Source organism: Pelophylax lessonae, assembly GCF_965119305.1.
Source record: "Pelophylax lessonae genome assembly, chromosome: 1".
NCBI lineage: Eukaryota > Metazoa > Chordata > Amphibia > Anura > Ranidae > Pelophylax > Pelophylax lessonae.
The window spans coordinates 124,350,339-124,370,398 of record NC_138768.1 but is presented as its reverse complement, the minus strand read 5'-3'; the positions used below and the strand labels follow the sequence as shown (position 1 = coordinate 124,370,398).

The following is a 20,060-nucleotide window of genomic DNA, read 5'->3' as shown; positions in this document are numbered from 1 at the left end:
AAAATTCTGTTCATATCTGTTCAGCTATATTCATAACCACTACACCAGGAGAACTATTAAAGGCCAGCGCAGGGTCCAGGGGCAGCTGCTTTGGACCCCCCAACAATGACTAGGCCCTGGGCAGTTGCCTCTTTTGCCCCATGTTAAAGACGGCCCTGACTATATCTGCAGCTCATAGTATCAGTATATTAGTGTGATGGTCAAATGGAAGAATGGTCCTAGCATGTGTGTTTTGTAGGAAGGATCCCTGCTTACAGATAGCTAAAAAGATCATTGGTGTCAGTGGAAACTTAACTGAGTGGTAGAAATTGCTTATAGTTTAAAGAACTCCAAGCAACCTCTCAAGGAAACCTAGTGTTTCACTGAGCCATCACTGAGAAAGGTTGCTCTATAGTAACAGTATAAAGAAAGGTAATGCAGACCACCAGTCATATCTCCTGTATCCAGAGCAGCATTGGCAATACTATCTTGAAAAGCATGGGAAGAGGTAAGTGAAGTAAACAGATGAGTGTTCACAGATTCACATATATCATTTAGTTCAAGCACTGCCACTTTTTTGCTGCATGCGGTTCCTGGTTGGCTCAGTGAACACAAGGGGCTCCTGGACTATTGTGGCAGGGTAATGCTTTCCTAGAAGTTCCACCTCTAGTTTCTGTCCTTCTGTACTGAGCTCTGTAGGCACGTAGGCAAAAGCCAGGCTCTTGTTGAGGTTGTAGCTGTAGGTCCCGGATGTAGTGTTGCCAACAACCTGAAAAAAAAATGTATTTATATAATTAAAACCATGCTTGAGGAATCCTTAAAGTGATTGTAAAGTCTCATTTTTTTTTTTTTTTAAACAACAAACATGTTATACTTACCTGCTCTTTGGCAGTGGATTTGCACAGAGCATCGCTGATCCTCCTCTTCTGCTTTGCAGCTCCTGACCCCTCCCTCCTATGGAGTGCCCCCACAGCAAGCAGCTTGCTATGGGGTGACCCGAGCCGAGCTGCAGCTCCATCTGTCCATTCAGACAGGAAGCTGTGGTTCGCCCCCACCCCCTTTCTCTCCGGATTGGCTGACTGACTTTGATTCACAGCTACGGGAGCCAATGGAACCCTTGCTGTGTCTCAGCCAATCAGGAGGGAAAGTCCCAGATGGCTGAGGGACTTGTGGACATTGCAGGACAGAGATCGGGTTCAGGTGAGTATTAGGGGATGCTGGGGAGACTGCTACACCCAGAAGGTTTTTTATCTTAATGCATAGAATGCATTAAGATAAAAAAAAAAAAATGATTTTACAACTCCTTTAAAGTGATACTAAACACACACTGTTTAATTGACATTGTCCCTTCAATTTCTGTATGGGGATGATGGCACTGTAAGTATTTTAATTGAAGAAAACATCTAAGTACCTTTTTCCTAATGGATATACAGCTGTCACATGACCCAGCTCTTTCCCAGCCATCTGCAGGGAAACATAAGCAGGGGGAGCTTCTAGTCCTCTGCTACTGGTCACATAAAAAAAAAAAAAAAGAAGCCTTGGGAATACAGAGTAAAAATAAATAAATAATATCAATAAACGGTTCTAAAGTGTCATAAAAGTATATATTTGAAATTGAATCTTTATTATTTTGTAAAAATAAAATGGGGCAGGCAGATTTCTGCCAGTCACAGGCTGTGTCACGACCCTCGAGCCTGTGTTTCAGAATAAAAGGGAGGTGACGCCTCCATTAATCTATATGTAACATCCCACCCACATTGTATTTAGCTGGTTAGTGGACATGGAGGAGGAGGAAGGGAGTGGGCTGTCATTGACCACTGTGTATATGCCCACATGTGTGACTCTATACTCACAAGGGCTGCTCTGATGTGATAGGGAGGCAATGCTCAACATAGAAACTCACTGAAAACTGAGCATGTGCACAGTTGCTACCATAGCTGCAAAATCTCTAGCTTAATTGGGGACATGAACAGATGGTGGAGACAGAGAGCAGCAGAATCAACCAAGTTTTTTTTGCATGAACAGCATGTAATACAGCATTTATTGATAGTTTTTTATGATGTGGGTTTAGTGACACTTTAACTGTACTCATAAACATAATATAACAGTTAGTTAATACAAGTAGCATTTGATGAATGTAACTCAGTTTTCATTCTAGTCTGCATCTGATCATGGAGTGGTTTTGAACAGCTAACATTTCCTTTGGTCCTCTAACGCAAATATTGAAGTTTCTTCTAGACTACACTGACTTGTAAATCTAAAGTCAGGTAATCATCTTTAATTACCTTACCAATGAATTCTTCTCTAGTAGTTGGTTCTACTGTATGAACCACATTTATCAGAGCTAAGCGGATGTGTCACATTGGGGTTACCTCTGTGATTCAACCTATGTCTGTCACCCTGCACACTGTTCAACTAGGTTAAACACAATAATGTGTAGTAAAAATAATAGCATTTTTTTACTGCCATTCAAATTTAAATGTCCAAGCAAAGTAAATTGACTAATTTAGAGTATACGAAACCACCAGACCTAAAGATAGATCAAGATTAACTCTTTTATGGCAAGAAATATTTGATGCCAAGTTGCCCAGGCCAAATTAAAGTGAAAGTCTAGGCTTTTTCAAATTCTGTTTAAACCTCCTTACACCACCATTCTAACTCTGATTCTAACTACCCTGTCATAGGAAGATGTGTACACTTACCTATTCTGAGGGCACTCTGGTCCAGTCACGTGATCTGCTCCCAGCGGGGGCTTCAGGGGAGAGAAAGGACAGCCAATAATGGATGCACCATAGCAAGCCTATGGGTGACGTCACCACCCAGGCATTTTAGCCATTGTTGGCGAACTCTCCTCTCCCCCCGAACCTGGCATCTGCGGAGATCAAGGGACCGGACCAGAGCACCCTTAGAATAGGTAAGTATACACATCTATCTTTCACAGGGTAGTTAGGAATTAACTATTTAACCCAGTTAAAATGGGAATGGCAGCAGGTTTTGACATAGTTAGGAAACACCTGTACTTCCACTTTAAGCAGCCTCAATTAACTTGACTATAGCTTTATGACTGATTTGCCAGCCTAAATAGTTTAATGGGGCATATAAGGATGTATTTTGATATGGCCACAATGTAATTTTTTAAAAAAATTTAATACTACTATTTTAGCTAAAACATCTAAATAACATTATTTTATTAAATCTCCTTCTATAAATGCTAGTTACATGCTTTTTAGTATTTTCCATTGTTGCTGCCCTGGAACACATAAGCAGAACAGAAAAATCAGAGGTCCTTTGCCTGCATACATGTTTTTGGTCAATGATTTATGTTTGGTAATGGCAGTGACTAGCCTAACAGCCAGGCAACAGCGGGCTCCATGTTCCTTCCGGTACAGGTTTCCTTTAATACCACTCGAGAGAACACAAATAATAACTAGCTATGCTATTCCTGTAACATATTTAGGGGAATTCCATCGAGGTGCAGCACCGAAAGTGTCAGTGCTTGCGCCCAATTCATGTACCGGTCACAGACAGATACATGAATGTGTCCATGTCAGCACTGGGGAAGAAGTGTCCACACTGGACATTCCTTCCCCAGTGCCCTCCCTCCTAGCCATTGTGCCCATCACACTGACAGACATATTGCCCAGGAGTTTTTTTACTAGGCGTGGGCAGAGCCTAATGGTGAACTGAGAAACTAGTTCACCATCAGGTATGCTCCATTTATGATTGACAGTATACAGCAGTGGGTGGATCCATAGCCACTATTCAGTTCAATAATGGCTTTCATTTCTGCCCACTGCTATGCACTGTGCACTCAAAAGTGAAGCAGATCTGATGATGAAATAATCTGCCACCCAGTGACAAGTCAATTCCCAATTATGACTATTGCCCATATTTCTGTAATGACATCAACTGTATCACCGGCCCTTTTGCATACATTTAGTTTGAGGCAGGGGATAGTGTGCGGAGCTGGAAGCTATGACATACATGACATCTTCCCGGGCCCAGACATGCCCCACTCTGAGTACTGGAGTACCTCTATATACCATAACAGAGTTGGTCCTAATTACTGCCAGTTTTCTATATGGAGAACTGGCAGTAATTCTTTAAGAATTTGTCACTGATACAACATTCGATTCTTTAAGTGGCAGTAGTAAGAACTACCTGGGGCAAATGCTCGTCTGAATTAAGTGCAGGTAGTTCTTAAGAGAGCATCTGCCAGAAAACTATCATTGGAGCTTGTTGGAATTTCCCTAATTATCTTTATAGACGCTACCAACAGCTCAAGGTGGATAAATCATAATTGTGTCATCTGACTGTGATTCACCACTAATGGATTATCCCAGTGACCTTACTTTGTGAATGTTCCACTGACGAGAATGCTTCCTTTTTAGCTGCATATTTCTTCAAAATGCCAATAAAATAATGCTATCATCTGTTATGAGTATACTGTATATATATGCAGAAACATAAATACGTTTAATCATTTAAAATGGACCAGATTTTAGTTTCCATTATAATAGCGGAATGCTAAGTAATATGTATGTGTGACCCTTCTAGGTATTTATTACCTCTAGCAGAGGTCACAGTTCTTATTTCCAATCACAATGCCATCTTCTTCCAGAGGATGGAGCCATCTTTACTCAGTTATCATCCATGGTCAGTATCTACTTTCTGGACTAAGTTCTTTGCTCAGATATGATACTATTATGTTACCTGGTACCTGTGCCTATCTTTATTGGGATGTCAAATCTGACAGAGATTTGCTGCAAACTTTTTATTTTCACCATCTGTTGAATTTTGCCAAAGTGGAAACGTTCAGCTTCACTCACTGAACTGCTTAGGTGAAATTTGCTTAAAAATTTATTTATTTTTTCTGTAGAGCATGTGGGTGGTGTCGTTTAGTTTGTTTCATTTAGGGTTCTTTGTACTTGTGTATGTTCCTAACTCTTATTTATCAACTGTTACTTTACATTTTTAATCACTGTAATTTAATGATGGTAATCAGGGCTGTTTTTCCTGGCACAACAAGGTTTAGTAAATCTTTACCTCCCAAAAGCCGCGCTGAAAAACTCCAAAAGATGGCATCATCCTGCCCTGCCTTATTGTTAGGATGTTGCTGAACAACTCCCAGCTAATTGAAACCATGTGCTCTCTCCTGTCACAGTATCTCTGAGCTCAGTGATGCTGTCAAGAAGGAGATAGTGGATTACACATCTGTGGGGGATTATAAACTCGCTCCTGTGATGGTGGGGGTGAGCAGTAATGGCTGGGAGTGTCTTAGCAACATCCTAACAACAAGGCAGGACGGGATGATGCCATCTCTGGGAGTTTTTCTGCCAGTCTTTAGGAGGTATGCAAATGGCCTACATCTATAGCGAGGATATTATTCAACTTTAGTCAAAGCTGTAAAGTTTGTTTTTATCTACAGGTGCCCCTTACCTGAATACGCCATTTTTTTTGTAAAGGTGAACTAACCGTTTAAAGCTCAGTGAACTCTTAAATCCCAACTTCAGAAATTAGACAAAATCGAACCCTTACAGTAAGGTTCCCCACACTACAAGGGTAAATGCTCATTAGGTATAGGGGGAGCTGAAAAGGCTGCATTACTTACCCCACCCCCACTCCAGCTGGCTCCAGCATGCCTTTCTTTCCCTTTGGTGCTGTAGGCTGTTTGCAGTCCCTCACCATCATCTCATACAATGCAGGGCTATTAAAGGGGAACTGTATGAATTTTACAACAGACAGTGAGTAGGCAGGCTATTATTGCAAAAGAGACATGCTATGTCTTTTCTCCAATAAAATACACTTACCTGCCCACTTGGAGTTTTCTATGGCATTTAAACTAACCTGTGCATGTGCAGCTCAGCTTACATCCCTAATAAAAAATGACAGAAGTTGTGCTAGAATGAGGCGTGTATATATAGTGACAATGAAGAAATAAATGGATCACTGAAGTCCAGCTGCTAGCACATATATGTGGGAATAACAGCATAAAACTTAACAATGAAAAAGATAAGTGCAGCACTAATGTTGAAAGTCGATCCGATCAAATTCAATCAAATTATAATCTGTGAAGCAAGTGTGAGATCTGTCTAGGTAGGAGTCCAGAGAAAGCCGCCACCAACACCAAACACACTGCCTCTTACATGGGCGTCCACAGAACTTTTTTCAGGGGGGGCATAATTTTAAGGTCACCCATGCCTTGCCCCTTTTCAACAATGTCATGAAGGGGAGGGGCTTAGTCATTTTACTTATTTTGAGTATTTATTTTTAAAGGGCAAATGGCAGCATTTATTTTTAAAACATTTGTTAACCTAAAAAAAGGTTCAGCTAAAAAACTGGCTGATCCTGCCTGGCTATGTCCACCCCTCTGTAAACCGACCACGGTATACCATGGCTGCTGAGCCCTGACACCGTGGTCAGTTTACGTGTCTCCATCATCCGCAGCTCTCCTGTCCTCCTCTGTCCTCTCTCCTCCCTCCCTCCCTGCTCCTGTGTCAGTGTGCGTCCCCTCCCCTTCTGCTGCTGTAGTTTAATTTAAAGTTTCATATCCTGTCTACAGTCTGTTTAATAATCCTGTGTGCCCTGTGTCTGTGTTTTATAAAAATAAGCCATTCTTTAGAAGTTTTTGGAGCGTCAATCGCCGCTCACGTGACCCGCCGCCTCTCTCCTCCTCTCCCCCTGCCCTCCTCCTCCTCTCCCCCTCCCCTCCCGACTGACATCAGCAAGGAAACCTCAGCGACGCCCCCGGCAGGCAGCTGTCAGACGGGGAATGGAGAGAGCCGACAAGTCACATGAGCGGCGATCGGCACTATAAAAACTGGTAAAGAACGGCTTATTTTTTTAAAACAGACACAGGTGCACACAGGATTATTAAACAGACCAGACAGGATGGTATAAAGTGGCTTACCAACCACTTTAAAGGGAATGTTGAGATTCCGGGGGGGGGGGGCATTTGCCCCCCCTTGCCCCTACCTGCGGATGCCCATGGCCACTTACCCTACCCTGCATAGAAGGTCAAACAAGCAGGAAGAAGATACTGTGTCATATACTGAGGATCCTTGGGGAACGATTGGTCTCTGTGTCTCAACTATTAAGGATATTGCTATGCTTGTTTGACCTTCTATACAGTGGGTCCACCTCTTAGGGTAGGAGGCAGTGTGTTTGGTGTTGGAGGCGGCTTTCTCTGGACTTCTACCTAGACAGCTCTCGCACTTGCTTCTCAGATTATAATTTGATCTAATTTGATCTGATGGACTTTCAACATTAGCGCTGCACTTTTCTTTGTCAGCTTACATCCCTACCTCGGTCCCTGTGTGCCAGAATGACTGACTCCCGCACTTGTGATACCCAAAGACTGGCACCAAGGGAGAAAATACCAGCGCCAGTGAGGGACTCTGACCATTACAGAGGAGGTAAGTAAAGTGCCTTTATTTCTGCTTCAACCCTGCACATGGAGGAGGCAGGAGAGCCTTAGAGGGGAGAACGCAGGGCTAGTTGCACTAATGGAGGAACCCTGCTGAAGGAGAAGTAAGGTAAGTATTATACCTGATCCCCGCACCCTCGGACTGAATGAGACATCAACCCTTGCAGTGAGGGTGGGTAGACACTTTAAGGGTTGATTTTGTCTAATTCCTGGCCTTTAAAAAACGAATTTAAATTTGCTTTCCCCATTTACTACATTTCATCAATATAGCAGAACTTTAACAAAATTTTGAGATATTCACCAAACTTGCAGTGAAATAAAAACTCTCATTTGTACTGCGTAGCATTCCATACGATAATTGATATTCTAATATTTGTTTTGTACTTTAACATAAAGCTGCCATGTAATCGGATAAGTTGCTGCGACTGCTCATCCTGCTCTCAGTTCAGGTTTCCTCGATGTGGCAGGAAAAGATTTCCAATCCACTTCCAATGATTAAACTCTTCTCACCTTCCCACTGTGCCAGATGCTTTCATTTCCCTCAGGATCAACATTATCTGTTTCCAAGGTGAGATACACCAGCTTCCTCCGAAGCCCCTTTTCCTTAATTTGCTGCAGCGCCTGCTTGCCAATAAAGTCGGCTTGCTGAAATCACAGGAAAGGAATGATGATAAATGACTATGGTGTGTAGCATCATGGTCGCCTGGCAGAGATTTACATACATGAACGTCTTTACTGCTAGAAGCAATACAAAAGTCAGAACATAAAAAATGCAATTTGCCTGTTACTGTGTCAGCATCACTAAAATATTCAGAGCCACAATGAGGCTTAGATTTCACAAATCATATACTTATAGTATAAGTTAACATTTGCTTAACCACTTGAGTGCCAGCCTGTATAACCCCTTTATTACTTACTTTCATTTTTCAGTGCTCTGATAGCTTGACTGACAATTACTCACTGATGCAACATTGTACCCAAATTAATTTTATACAGTTTTTTTTTTTTTTAGTCACATAGGGCTTTCTTTTGATGACATTTGAAGTGTTACTAAACCCAGGACCCTGCATTCACTATATCTGGTCTCCCTCAGTTCACAGAACATGGAAATGCAATTTGTTTACTAAATATAAACTACTACAGTAAATACCTTTTCTCATCAGCAGTATAAAGGAATTATGACCAGTAATGGTAGTAACTGCGTTTAAGTAAACAGCGTTACTTAACGCAGTTACTTTTGAGGGTAACGAGTAATCTAATTGATTACCCGTCCTCTCCCTGTAACGCCGTTGCCGCTACTTTCGGCTGCGTTACCGCAATTACATCTACCGCCACTAGATGGCAGTAGATGTAATTGTACTTCGCCGTAATCCCGCCTATGTCTCCGCCCTGCACAGAGCTGAATGATGCAGTTTCCGCTTCCGTCGAAAACAAAGATGGGGCATTGACAGCATCCGAAGCCGCTGAAAATAAGGATCTCCTGTCACTAGAAGTCAAGGCAGAATTAACCAGACCAGAAGGACCGGGCACAGACGAATAGTGAGGTAAAGTCGATGAAGAGGTAGAGGCTTGTCCAGAAGTAGATGGTGCAGGTCCCGAAAAGCATGATAGAGGATCCGGTTGAAAAGGAGCAGGTAATGCAAGGCACATATTCAGCCATTCTACACCTCCTGTAGATCCGGCCTTTTCAATCAATTGCTTGATCATGTTCTCCATAGCAGAAAACATCACAAATGTGAGACCCAGGAGGAAAAATAGGATAGCCCAGGAAACCAAGTATTAAAGTCCTAATGCAGCAGGGAGCTCACAGTTCTGAAGATCCTCTAGTACTGGTATAGATAGCTGTTTAGAGCTCCTTTAATAGGGGCTCAAACCCTAACAGAAATTGCTGGAGGTCATGTGACTTGTCCTTCCAGAAATTTACTAACAGTCAACCGTTCAATAAAGGTCGGTTGATCCACCACCACCGTGCCACACCGCCACCACCACCAGTGTGCCACACCGCCACCACCAGTGTGCCACACCACCACCACCAGTGTGCCACACCGCCACCACCACCAGTGTGCCACACAGCCACCACCAGTGTGCTACACCGCCACCACCACCAGTGTGCCACACCGCTACAACCACCAGTGTGCCACACCGCCACCACCACCAGTGTGCCACACCGCCACTACCAGTGTGCCACACCGCCACCACCCGTGTACCACACCACCACCACCAGCCAGCCACTCCAGACAGCAAGTACCAAAAAAAAAAAATACAGTTACTCACACAGTCAGGAGGACTCAGACCCCCACAGTGTGCCACACCGCCACCACTATTAAAGATCTTATAGAACGTAATTGCATTATAAAATAGTAAAAAAAAGTCACAGTTACTTTGCTGAGTAACTAATTACTTTTTCAATGTGGTAACTGAGTCAGTAACTCAATTACTTTTTGGGAGAAGTAATTTGTAACTGTAACTAATTACTTTTTTAAAGTAAGGTGACCAACACTGATTATGACTTCTATCAGTTTCCGGCCAAGCCCTGGTTAAAGCTTATAGTAGTAGTTTTCATTCTCCTCGTACTGTCCTATGAGGCTGCATGACCCCTGACCCTCTGTACGGACAGTGCTGATTGGCCCAGTGCTGACCACATGCACCCTCCCAAGAAAAAAAAACTCTCTAGCAATACACACCAAAATGAGCATGTGCAGCTTGTCCCCAAGCATCTGTTCTATCAGAAGGTGAATTGGAGACAGTGAAAGAACAGGGAGGATCAGAGAAGACAGGATCGAACAGCCTTTTTACACAATGCAGAGGATTAACCCTTAGGTTCCACAGTGAGTATAACAAGCATGCTTTACTGCATATACAGACTGATTTCACTGTTGTGGGTTTAGTAACACTTTCAGGGCTGCTGTTAGAAATCGCAGGGCCCCGTACAGACTACCTGGCAGGGCCCCCCAAGAAAATATTAAAGATATATTTAGCTAAAATTACAACAAAATCACTATTATCAGACACAAATATAACATAACTCGCATAATTCCTGCTATATCTAAAAAAAAAGTATGTTAAATAAAAAAGAAGATGAGATGAGAAAAATATACAGACTGGGCAGTTGGAGCTCAGTGATCAGAGAGACAGAGAGAGAGAAACAAAGTTACAATTTACAAATAAACTCCTGAGCAGAGATAAGTGCTGGGAGGGGGGGGGGGCACACAATGGAGGGGGATTAGTGAGGGAAGGCTGTCTCTTTCTCAACAGATAAAGGCTGATAGCAGGGAGAGGGACAGAGATCAGATTCAGGTGCTGGAGGAAGATTTCTGTATTCGTTGTCCATCACTGATCCCCCTCTCTGTGTGGGCCCCCCTGTGTGCTCGGGCCCCCCACAAGAGGGCTGGTGGTCCCCCCCTATCAGCGGCCCTGAACACTTTAACCGCTTCTGGACCACCTACTGTATATATATGTCATTATTTTGACGTTATATACCATGGTTTCGGCAGCAGCTAACTGCCATATCCCCAGTATTTTTTTATAGAGTGGGAGAACCTATTTCACATAAAGGTGGTTCCGGTGGTGGATTCCCCATGGGATCTCTTTTATGGGCAGCGGGAGAGGTGCACCCCTCCTCCCGCCGCTTCCTGGTCGTTTCCCCCGCTTACCAGAGCCGTCGGTAGCGGCAGAAATGATCCGATCCTGTGGAGTGATGAGCAGGAAGTCAAGTGAAGGCAAAATGGCCCAGACTCGACTCTATGCCCTTGGAGGACTGGAGCAATGTCACTTCCGCCTAACGGCCTTAAAGGGCCAATGTTTTTTTTTTTTTTTTTTTGCTTTAAAGTGTAAATGGGAGATCTGAGGTCTTCTTTTTGACCCCAGATCTCCCATTAAATAGGTCCTGTCATGCTTATTTATATTACAAGGGATGTTTACATTTCTTGTAATAGGAATAAAAGTGATACCATTTTTTTTTTAAAGGAACAGTGTAAAAATAAAAAGTAAAATAAATAAGAAAAAATAAAAACTAAAGTGCCCCATCCCTCTGTGCTCGTGCCCTCTTACGCAAGTCACACCCACATATGTAAGCGGTGTTCAAACCACACCTGTGAGGTATTGCTGCTATCATTAGAGCAGGAGCAACAATTTTAGCACGAGACCTCCTCTGTAACTCTAAACTAGTAACTTGTAATAAATGTTAAAGCGTCGCATTTGGAGATTTTAAAGTACCGTAGTTTGTCGCCATTCCACGAGAGTGCGCAAATTTAAAGCATGGCATGTTAGGTATCAGTTTACTCGGCGTAACATTATCTTTTACATTATACCAAAAAAATGAGCTACCTTTACTGTTTTTTTATTTTTAAATTCAAAAAGGTGTATTTTTTCAAAACATAATGAGTTTGTAAGACCGCTGCGCAAATACAGCGTGACATAAAGTAATGCAACATCTACATTTTATCCTCTAGGGTCTCTGCTAAAAAAAAAAATATATATATATATATATATATATATATATATATATATATATATAATGTTAATCACTACTGTTTTTTTTTTTTTTTTCATTTTTTACTGTGAAAATTAAAAACAGACAAACTTAAAAAAAATAAAAAATAAAAAAGAAAGCAGTTTTTCTTCGTTTCAGTTAAAATAAAAATGTCAGGACAGTTTGAGAACCCCATAAGTTACCCCTTTTGGAAAGCATACACCACAAGATGATCTAGTTTTTGACATTTTTTTATTTATTTTTTTAATGAAGAAACATGCTGGTTATTGGGAGGGTTTAATAGTAGGGATGCACCGAATGTTCGGCGGCCGAACATTATTCGGCCGAAAATAGAAAAAATAGCACTTTCGGTGTTCGGCCGAATAAGTAAAAAGGCCGAATAAATTTGTGCCGAACAATGTCAGCGGCGGTCACTAAATGGCGGCCCGCGCGATGCTTCCGCCCGGACCGCGAGCCCGCTACCTAGGAGTCCTTCAGTCCCCTTCCTCATTGCGGCTCCCTGCTCACACGCCGCCGGTGTCCTGTCCGGCCGCGAGTAGGGGGTGTGACGTCACACGCGCGTCCCGCCCCCTGCTCCTGACTGCGGCTCCTTCACACTCGGTCCAGCGAGCGTGACACTATGTGCACGCCCCGCCCCCCTGTTCGCGGCTTTTGGCTCCGACCTGGCTGCAGTTGAGGTATGTGGAGCACATTTGGGGGAGAATACGGTAGCTGCACAAGCATTAGTGTGCAGACTGGCATATTTTGCCATATGTTGCCACTTGCCATGCTCATTAGAGTGCCCTATAAAGTGCCCCTTAAAAAAAAAAAAATAAAAAAATGTGCCCAACAGAGACATAAAATGTGGCCATCAGCGTGCCCCTTATTTTAGGCTAAGGGACATGCTGATGAGCATATTTTATGTTAAGGGGCACTCTGATGGGCATATTTTATGTTAAGGGCCACGCTAATGGGCATATTTTATGTTAAGAGCAACGCTGATTTAAATGTTTTGTTTTGCCCATCAGAGTGCCCCCTAACCTAAAATGTGCCCATCAGCGTGCCCCCTAACATAAAATGTGCCCATCAGCGTGCCCCCTAAAAATTGGCAAAATAAATGTAAAAAATGCGAAACACCGCGTTCGGTATTCGGCCTTCGGCCAAGCATTTCATTATTATTCGGCTTCGGCCAAGAATTTCATTTCGGTGCATCCCTATTTAATAGTCATCTGTGCAGGATAAGAGAGGTTAGGGGTTTTAATCCAGGTTACTAGAGATTCCATAGTCTCAGTAAAACAGAATGTAGCTGCTGATTAATTTATTCTTTCCTCATTGACAAGTATTACAATCTCTCTTCTTCCTCTGCTGTTAGAGAAGGGAAGAGATCAGTACTATAAACAACGAACAAGGGAATTGTCAGTAAAAACCAATCTGTTTCCCCCTTTTTTATGTTTAAAAATGTAAAGGGCCATACACACTGTAAAATTTTCTGAAGACTTTTTCCTTCAGATTTACCTTTTCTATGTAGTGCAAGGGCCTGCCGGATTGCATACAAATTGAAAGTGTTTAGGTTTGACCTCCATATTATCTGGTTTTGGTAAATCTAAAGGAAAAAGTCTTCAGAAAATCTTATAGTGTGTTTGGCCCATTAGGCTGGATACACACTATACAACTTTTGTTGTTAGATTTCCTTTTAGATTTACCTTCAACTATGTAGTGCAAGGGCCGGCCTGATTGCATACACATTGAACGTGTTTAGGTTTGACCTCATATTATCTGGTTTTGGTAAATCTAAAGGAAAAAGTCTTCAGAAAATCGTATAGTGTGTATGGCCCATAAGACTCCTGGATGGTCACTATGTGCAACAACTCTTTTTGCATTGCACCTTTTCTGTGCTTCAGTTTTAATGAAGCAACCACAAGGTGGCAGTGTGGTACACACGATTTGACAATATGCACCCACATATTTTTATTATTAATAATAGTAGTAGCGGTAATTTGCACAAGTACTTTTTTTCACTTACCTTGTTCAACTTTATAAAATATTGTAACCCAGCCTCAAGTGGGTTTGTGTCACAGTTCATCTAGCCAAAATATAAAATGTATGATTAGTACAACTCATTGATATGTTGTAAAATTGCTACAATACAAAACAAAACACATGCACACAAGCTGTATTTCTTCGTTTTTGTTAGATGCTGCTGTGCCCGCACAAACATGGATGCAGAGAAATCACATAAGCCTAGGTTCACAGGGATTCCCTGAAGCTGCATTTTGCAGTGTGTTTCCCAGCACAGTAAATTGCGCTGTGGTTTCCAGTGCATGGAGATGCCATTAAGAACTAATGGCACTCCCATGCGTCTGCTAGCAGCAGTGCCTTTTTAATGCAGTAGTATGGGAAAGCGCGTGATTTCATGCAGTCCCAAACCTGTATGTAGTGTGCACCTAGACTTTAAGGTTTCTGTGCTCGAGTTCCCAGACTATCATTTCATACAGTGCATCCGGAAAGTATTCACATCGCTTCACTTTTTCCACAATTTGTTATGTTACAGCCTTTTTCCAAAATGAATTAAATTAATTATTTTACTCAAAATTCTACAAACAATACCCCATAATGACAAGGTGAAAGAAGTTTGTTTGAAATCTTTGTAAATTTCTTAAAAATAAAAAAGGAAAAATCCCATGTACATAAGTATTCACTGCCTTTGCCCAAAACTTTGTTGAAGCACCTTTGGCACCAAATACAGCCTCAAGTCTTTTTGAGTGTGATGCTTCAAGCTTGGCACACCTATTTTTGGGCAGTTTCTCCCATTCTTCCTTGCAAGACCTCTCAAGCTCTATTAGGATAGATGGGGAGCATCGGTGCACAGCCATTTTCAGATCTTTCTAGAGATGTTCAATCGGGTTCAAGTCTAGCCACTCCTTTGTTATCTTGGCTGTGTGCTTAGAGTCATTGTTCTGTTGGAAGATTAACCTTTGCCTCAGTCTGAGGTCCAGAGCGCTCTAGAGCAGGTTTTTTTTATGGATGTCTCTGTACATTGCTGCATTCATCTTTCCCTGAGACTAGTGTCTCAGTTCCTGCAGCTGAAAACCATCCCCACAGCATGATGCTGCCACCACCATGCTTCACTGTAGGGATGGTATTGGCCAGGCGATGAGCGGTGCCTGGTTTCCTCCAGATATGACGCTTGCCATTCAGGCCACAGATTTCAATCTTTGTTTCATCAGACCAGAGAATTTTGTTTCTTATGGTCTGAGAGTCCTTCAGGTGCCTTTTGGCAAACCCCAGGTGGGCTGTCATGTGCCTTTTACTGAGGAGTAGCTTCTGTCTGGCCACTCTACCATACAGGCCTGATTGGTGGAGGGCTGCAGAGATGGTTGTTCTTCTGGAAGGTTCTTCTCTCTCCACAGAGAAATGCTGGAGCTCTGTCAGAGTGACCATCGGGTTCTTAGTCACCTCCCTGACTAATTCCCTTCTCCCTCAATCATTCAGTTTGGCAGGGCAGCCCGCTGTAGGAAGGGTCCTGGTGATTCCAAACTACTTCCATTTATTGATGATGATGGAGGCCACTGTGCTCATTGGGACCTTCAATGCTGCAGAAAATTTTCTGTACCCTTCCCCGATCTGTGCCTCCATACAATCCTGTCTCAGAGGTCTACAGACAATTCCTTGGACTTAATGGCTTGGTTTGTGCTCTGACATGCACTGTTAACTGTGGGACCTTATATAGACAGGTGTGTGCCTTTCCAAATCATGTCCAATCAACTGAAATTACCACAGGTGGACTCCAATCAAGTTGTAGAAACATCTCAAGGATGATCAGTGGAAACAGGATGCACCTGAGCTCAATTTTAGGTGTCATGACAAAGGCTGTGAATATTATGTACATGGGATTTTTTCCTTTTTTATTTTTAATAAATTTGCAAAGATTTCAAACAAACGTCTTTCCCATTGTCATTATGGGGTATTGTTTGTAGAATTTTGAGAATAATAATGAATTTAATCCATTTTGGAATAAGGATGTAACATAACAAAATGTGGAAAAAGTGAAGTGTTGTGAATACTTTCCGGGTGCACTGTATGTATGGCTATCTTTCATTTCCATTTCACAGATACTGTATGAGATTGAAGCAGAATGAATATAAATTATAATATACGGTGTATATACAATATATATATATATATATATATATATATATATATATATAACAAAAGTAAGTACACCCCTACGTTATAATGTCCAAATTGGGCCCAAAGTATCAATATTTTGTGTGGCCACCATTATATTCCAGCACTGCCTTAGCCCTCTTGGGCATGGAGTTCACCAGAGCTTCACAGGTTGCCACTGGAGTCCTCTTCCACTCCTCCATGATGACATCACAGAGCTGGTGGATGTTAGAGACCTTGCGCTCCCCCACCTTCCTTTGAAGATGCCCCACAGATGCTCAATAGGGTTTAGGTCTGGAGACATCCTTGGCCAGTCCATCATCTTTACCCTGAGCTTCTTTAGCAAGGCAGTGGTCGTCTAGGAGGTGTTTTTGGGGTTGTTATCATGTTGGAGTACTGCCCTGCGGCCCAGTCTCCAAAGAGAGGGGATCATGCTCTGCTTCAGTATGTCACAGTACATGTTGGCATTCATGGTTCCCTCAATGAATTGTAGCTCCCCAGTGACAGCAGCACTCATGCAGCCCCCAGACCATGACACTCCCTTCACCATGCTTGACTGTAGGCAGGAAACACTTGTCTTTGCACTCCTCACCTGGTTGCTGCCACACACGCTTGACACCATCTGAACCAAATGAGTTTATCTTGGTTTCATCAGACCACAGGACATGGTTCCAGTAATCCATGTCTTTAGTCTGCTTGTCTTCAGCAAACTGTTTGTGGGCTTTTTAGTGCATCATCTTTAGAAGAGGCTTCTTTCTGGGGTGACAGCCATGCAGACCAATTTGATGCAGTGTGCAATGTATGGTCTGAGCACTGACAGGCTGACCCCCTCACCCCTGCAGCCTAAGTAGTTCACTTTCAACAAATCTGTTTATAATAGAGGCATGGACAAGCTAATGTAAAATGTAGGAGAATGTCAGCCCAATCTAGTAGACATCTTAGAAAGGACAAAAATAGACGGCAGCTCTAATTTTTTTAGGCACAATAAAGTATAACTGAAGGCAAAACTTTTTTATTTTTATAGCTTTAGAGTAGAGAGGGAGACACCTATCAGGTTTTTATGTCTGTCTATAGCCCCTTTACGGAGATTTATTCTCTATATTTGTCCAGGTTACCATTAACAGTTAGGCCTGGTTCACATATGTGCGGTCAGGTGCGGTTTTCATCGCATCCAATTTGCATAACATGTGAGTGTGACCAGCTCTCAATGGAGCCGGTTCACACATGTCTGGGTGGCTGTGGTGCTGTTTCCAAAAGGGTCCTGTGCGTTTTTTTGGTCCAGTACAGGTGCAAATTCAGGTAAAAATTCGAACCTGAATCGCACCTGAACTGGTGAACAGAAATGCACCGGACCCCAGGCTGGAAACCGCGGCTGCATGTATGTGAACCCGGCCTGAAAGTAAAAGTAAATGCCAATGGCCACCATAGAATAGAGGGGAAATCTTTCAATGTGGACATTAGTTCTCCCTGACTACCTGTGGTGACTTCCTGAGATTACCTTTACTTTGGAAGGATCTCTTTTCACTTCCTATTGTGGCTTTGAGACAGGAAATGAAGGGAAATCTCTACAATGGGATACAGACATGGGCGTAGGAACCGGGGGGGACACATCCCTCCCAGGAAATAATGCGGGGGGGACAGGTATGGTGAAATCCCCCCCAGTTTAGTGGGGTTTACGACCCAGAAAGGTGCCGATTGGCTGCCTTCTGGGGGCGTAACTTGGGCGCAGGAAAGAGCGCTTGGCCACCCCCACCTTCGTGATGTCCTGGCTGTGATTGGTCCAGTCTCCAGCCTGGACCAATCATCATCCAGGACATCCGATCGCTGACGTCGCAATGGGGGCCTTCCCGCCGGTTCCCGCCGCAGAAGAGGACGAGGGAGAAGCCGCTCACCTTCCCGCTGCCTCGATAGCCAAGCCGCCGCCGCCAGGTAAGTGCATTGGGTTGAAGGGAGCACGCACGCTGGTCTCTGCATTGATTGGGGGACAATGCTGTGGCACTCTGCAATCATTGGGGTACAATGCTGACTGTGGCACTCTGCAATCATTGGGGTACAATGCTGTGGCACTCTGCAATCATTGAGGTACAATGCTGTGGGCACTCTGCAATCATTGGGGTACAATGCTGTGGGCACTCTGCAATCATTGGGGTACAATGCTGTGGGCACTCTGAAATCATTGGGGTACAATGCTGTGGGCACTCTGCAATCATTGGGGTACAATGCTGTGGGCACTCTGCAATCATTGGGGTACAATGCTGTGGCACTCTGCAATCATTGGGGTACAATGCTGTGGGCACTCTGCAATCATTGGGGTACAATGCTGTAGGCACTCTGCAATCATTGGGGTACAATGCTGTGGCACTCTGCAATCATTGGGGTACAATGCTGTGGGCACTCTGCAGTGATTGGGGACAATGCTGTGGCGCTCTGCAGTGATTGGAGACAATGCTGTGTTGCTCTGCAGTGATTGGGGACAATGCTGTGGCGCTCTGCATTGAAAGGGGCTCGCGTGCTGAACTCTGCATTGATGGGGGCACGGAAAAGCATATACCTGGCGAGTAAAAATGCTGTCCCCCCCAGATTTGTGTGGGTTCCTACACCCTTGGATACAGATGGGAAAAAACTGACAGAGGTCATAACCCTCCCTTATTCTATTGAAAATTAAAAAACTCTTCAGCTCTACTTGAACTACCATGCAACTTAGATTTGTCCAGTCCTGTTAAGGCTCCAGCATTAATATAGACTGGAAACTGTGGTGTACTCATTTGGATAGCAAGCAATATAATAAATTGCCACAAAGAGAAACGTGCTTGTAAAGGAAAAGAGCATAGTACTCAGAGTTGCTCTTACCTCTGCCCCCCAGGCACGAAACGCTTTCTCCAGCCTTAGTGTATTCATGGCGTAAGTGCCAAAGTTATCAATGCTTTCTTCCTGGCCGGCCTCCATGATCTTACCATAGAGTGCAGAGGTGTCCTTTCTCCTGTGGTACAACTCCCAGCCCAGCTCACCTAGGAGCACACAGCATTATATTCACCATTATTGAAGACATGGTGCCCATGTTTTTTCAAATATCTCATCCTCACCTGTATAGGATATCCGGATGGCGGTTACAGGAATTCCAGCAATGTTCATTCTTCTGCTGTGTAGAAATTTAAAGGCTTCTTCACTCAGATCTTCCAAAGTCAGTTTCTGCAGAACCTTTCTAGAAAGTGGTCCTGCCACACCAAGAACTCCAACCTCATCTGTCACATTGGTGATCTCTACACTGTACTGGCCTTGGGCTGCCACCTCTTCGATCCATCTGCAAACACAGTAAAGTCAGAGCCATTTAGTACATAGTAATTGAGGAATAAAAAAAGCATGTGTCTTGTACATATGAATGAATGGATATTAGCTTCACCCCAAGTAAAAAAAAACTTGTTTTCTTCTGCCCTCTCCTTGACTCATATTCGGGTGTTTTTTTTAACGTAATTGTGTTTCTGTGCTATGGGAAGATGGGAGGGCTTCGAGTCCTGGAACTGCCCTGCGGCACATCTATGAACTAGTAAGGACATTTCAATACTTGGCGTGTCTGTGCATGCCTCCTCTTGCCCCTCTGAATGTGTGCAGGTGTGTCACAGGGCTCTACCAGGGCTCTGAAGGCCGGTCAGAGGACTTCAGCACATCTGCGCACACTCCAGCCTAAAAAGCCTAAAAAGTTTGTTCATGGGGACACATGTTCCTTTTTAATAAAGTCTATGACCCTCATCACTAAGCAGTGGTGCAATTCACAACCTTAGAGAAGCTTCAACATATATAAATCCAAGAATAGTTAGACACTTGGGGGGTGTATTTATAAACCATTTGCAGAGCTTTTTGTCCTGTGAAACTACATGTACATTCAAGCAGTATGGTGCCAGATACAGTCAGGTCCAAAAATATTGGGACATCGACACAATTCTAATCTTTTTGGCTCTATACACCACCACAATGGATTTGAAATGAAACAAACAAGATGTGCTTTAACTGCAGACTTTC

The 20,060-nt window shown here is 43.2% G+C and overlaps 1 protein-coding gene across 2 annotated transcripts in view; it reads right to left on the bottom strand.

Annotated features, from left to right (window-relative positions):
• Window positions 1-209: 209 nt before the first annotated feature.
• DMGDH (dimethylglycine dehydrogenase) overlaps window positions 210-20,060 on the bottom strand; it is a 90,408-nt gene continuing 70,557 nt past the window's right edge. The window contains exons 12-16 of one of the 2 annotated variants that reach the window (XM_082243711.1): window positions 19,127-19,344; window positions 18,894-19,051; window positions 13,900-13,959; window positions 7,916-8,050; window positions 210-748 (exon numbers count right to left, since the gene is read on the bottom strand). In XM_082243711.1, coding sequence (XP_082099837.1) covers window positions 539-748; window positions 7,916-8,050; window positions 13,900-13,959; window positions 18,894-19,051; window positions 19,127-19,344 — 781 coding nt within the window. In that variant the 3' untranslated portion in view covers window positions 210-538. The remainder of the gene's footprint in view (window positions 749-7,915; window positions 8,051-13,899; window positions 13,960-18,893; window positions 19,052-19,126; window positions 19,345-20,060) is intronic. The other variant, XM_082243710.1, reaches the window with a different exon arrangement.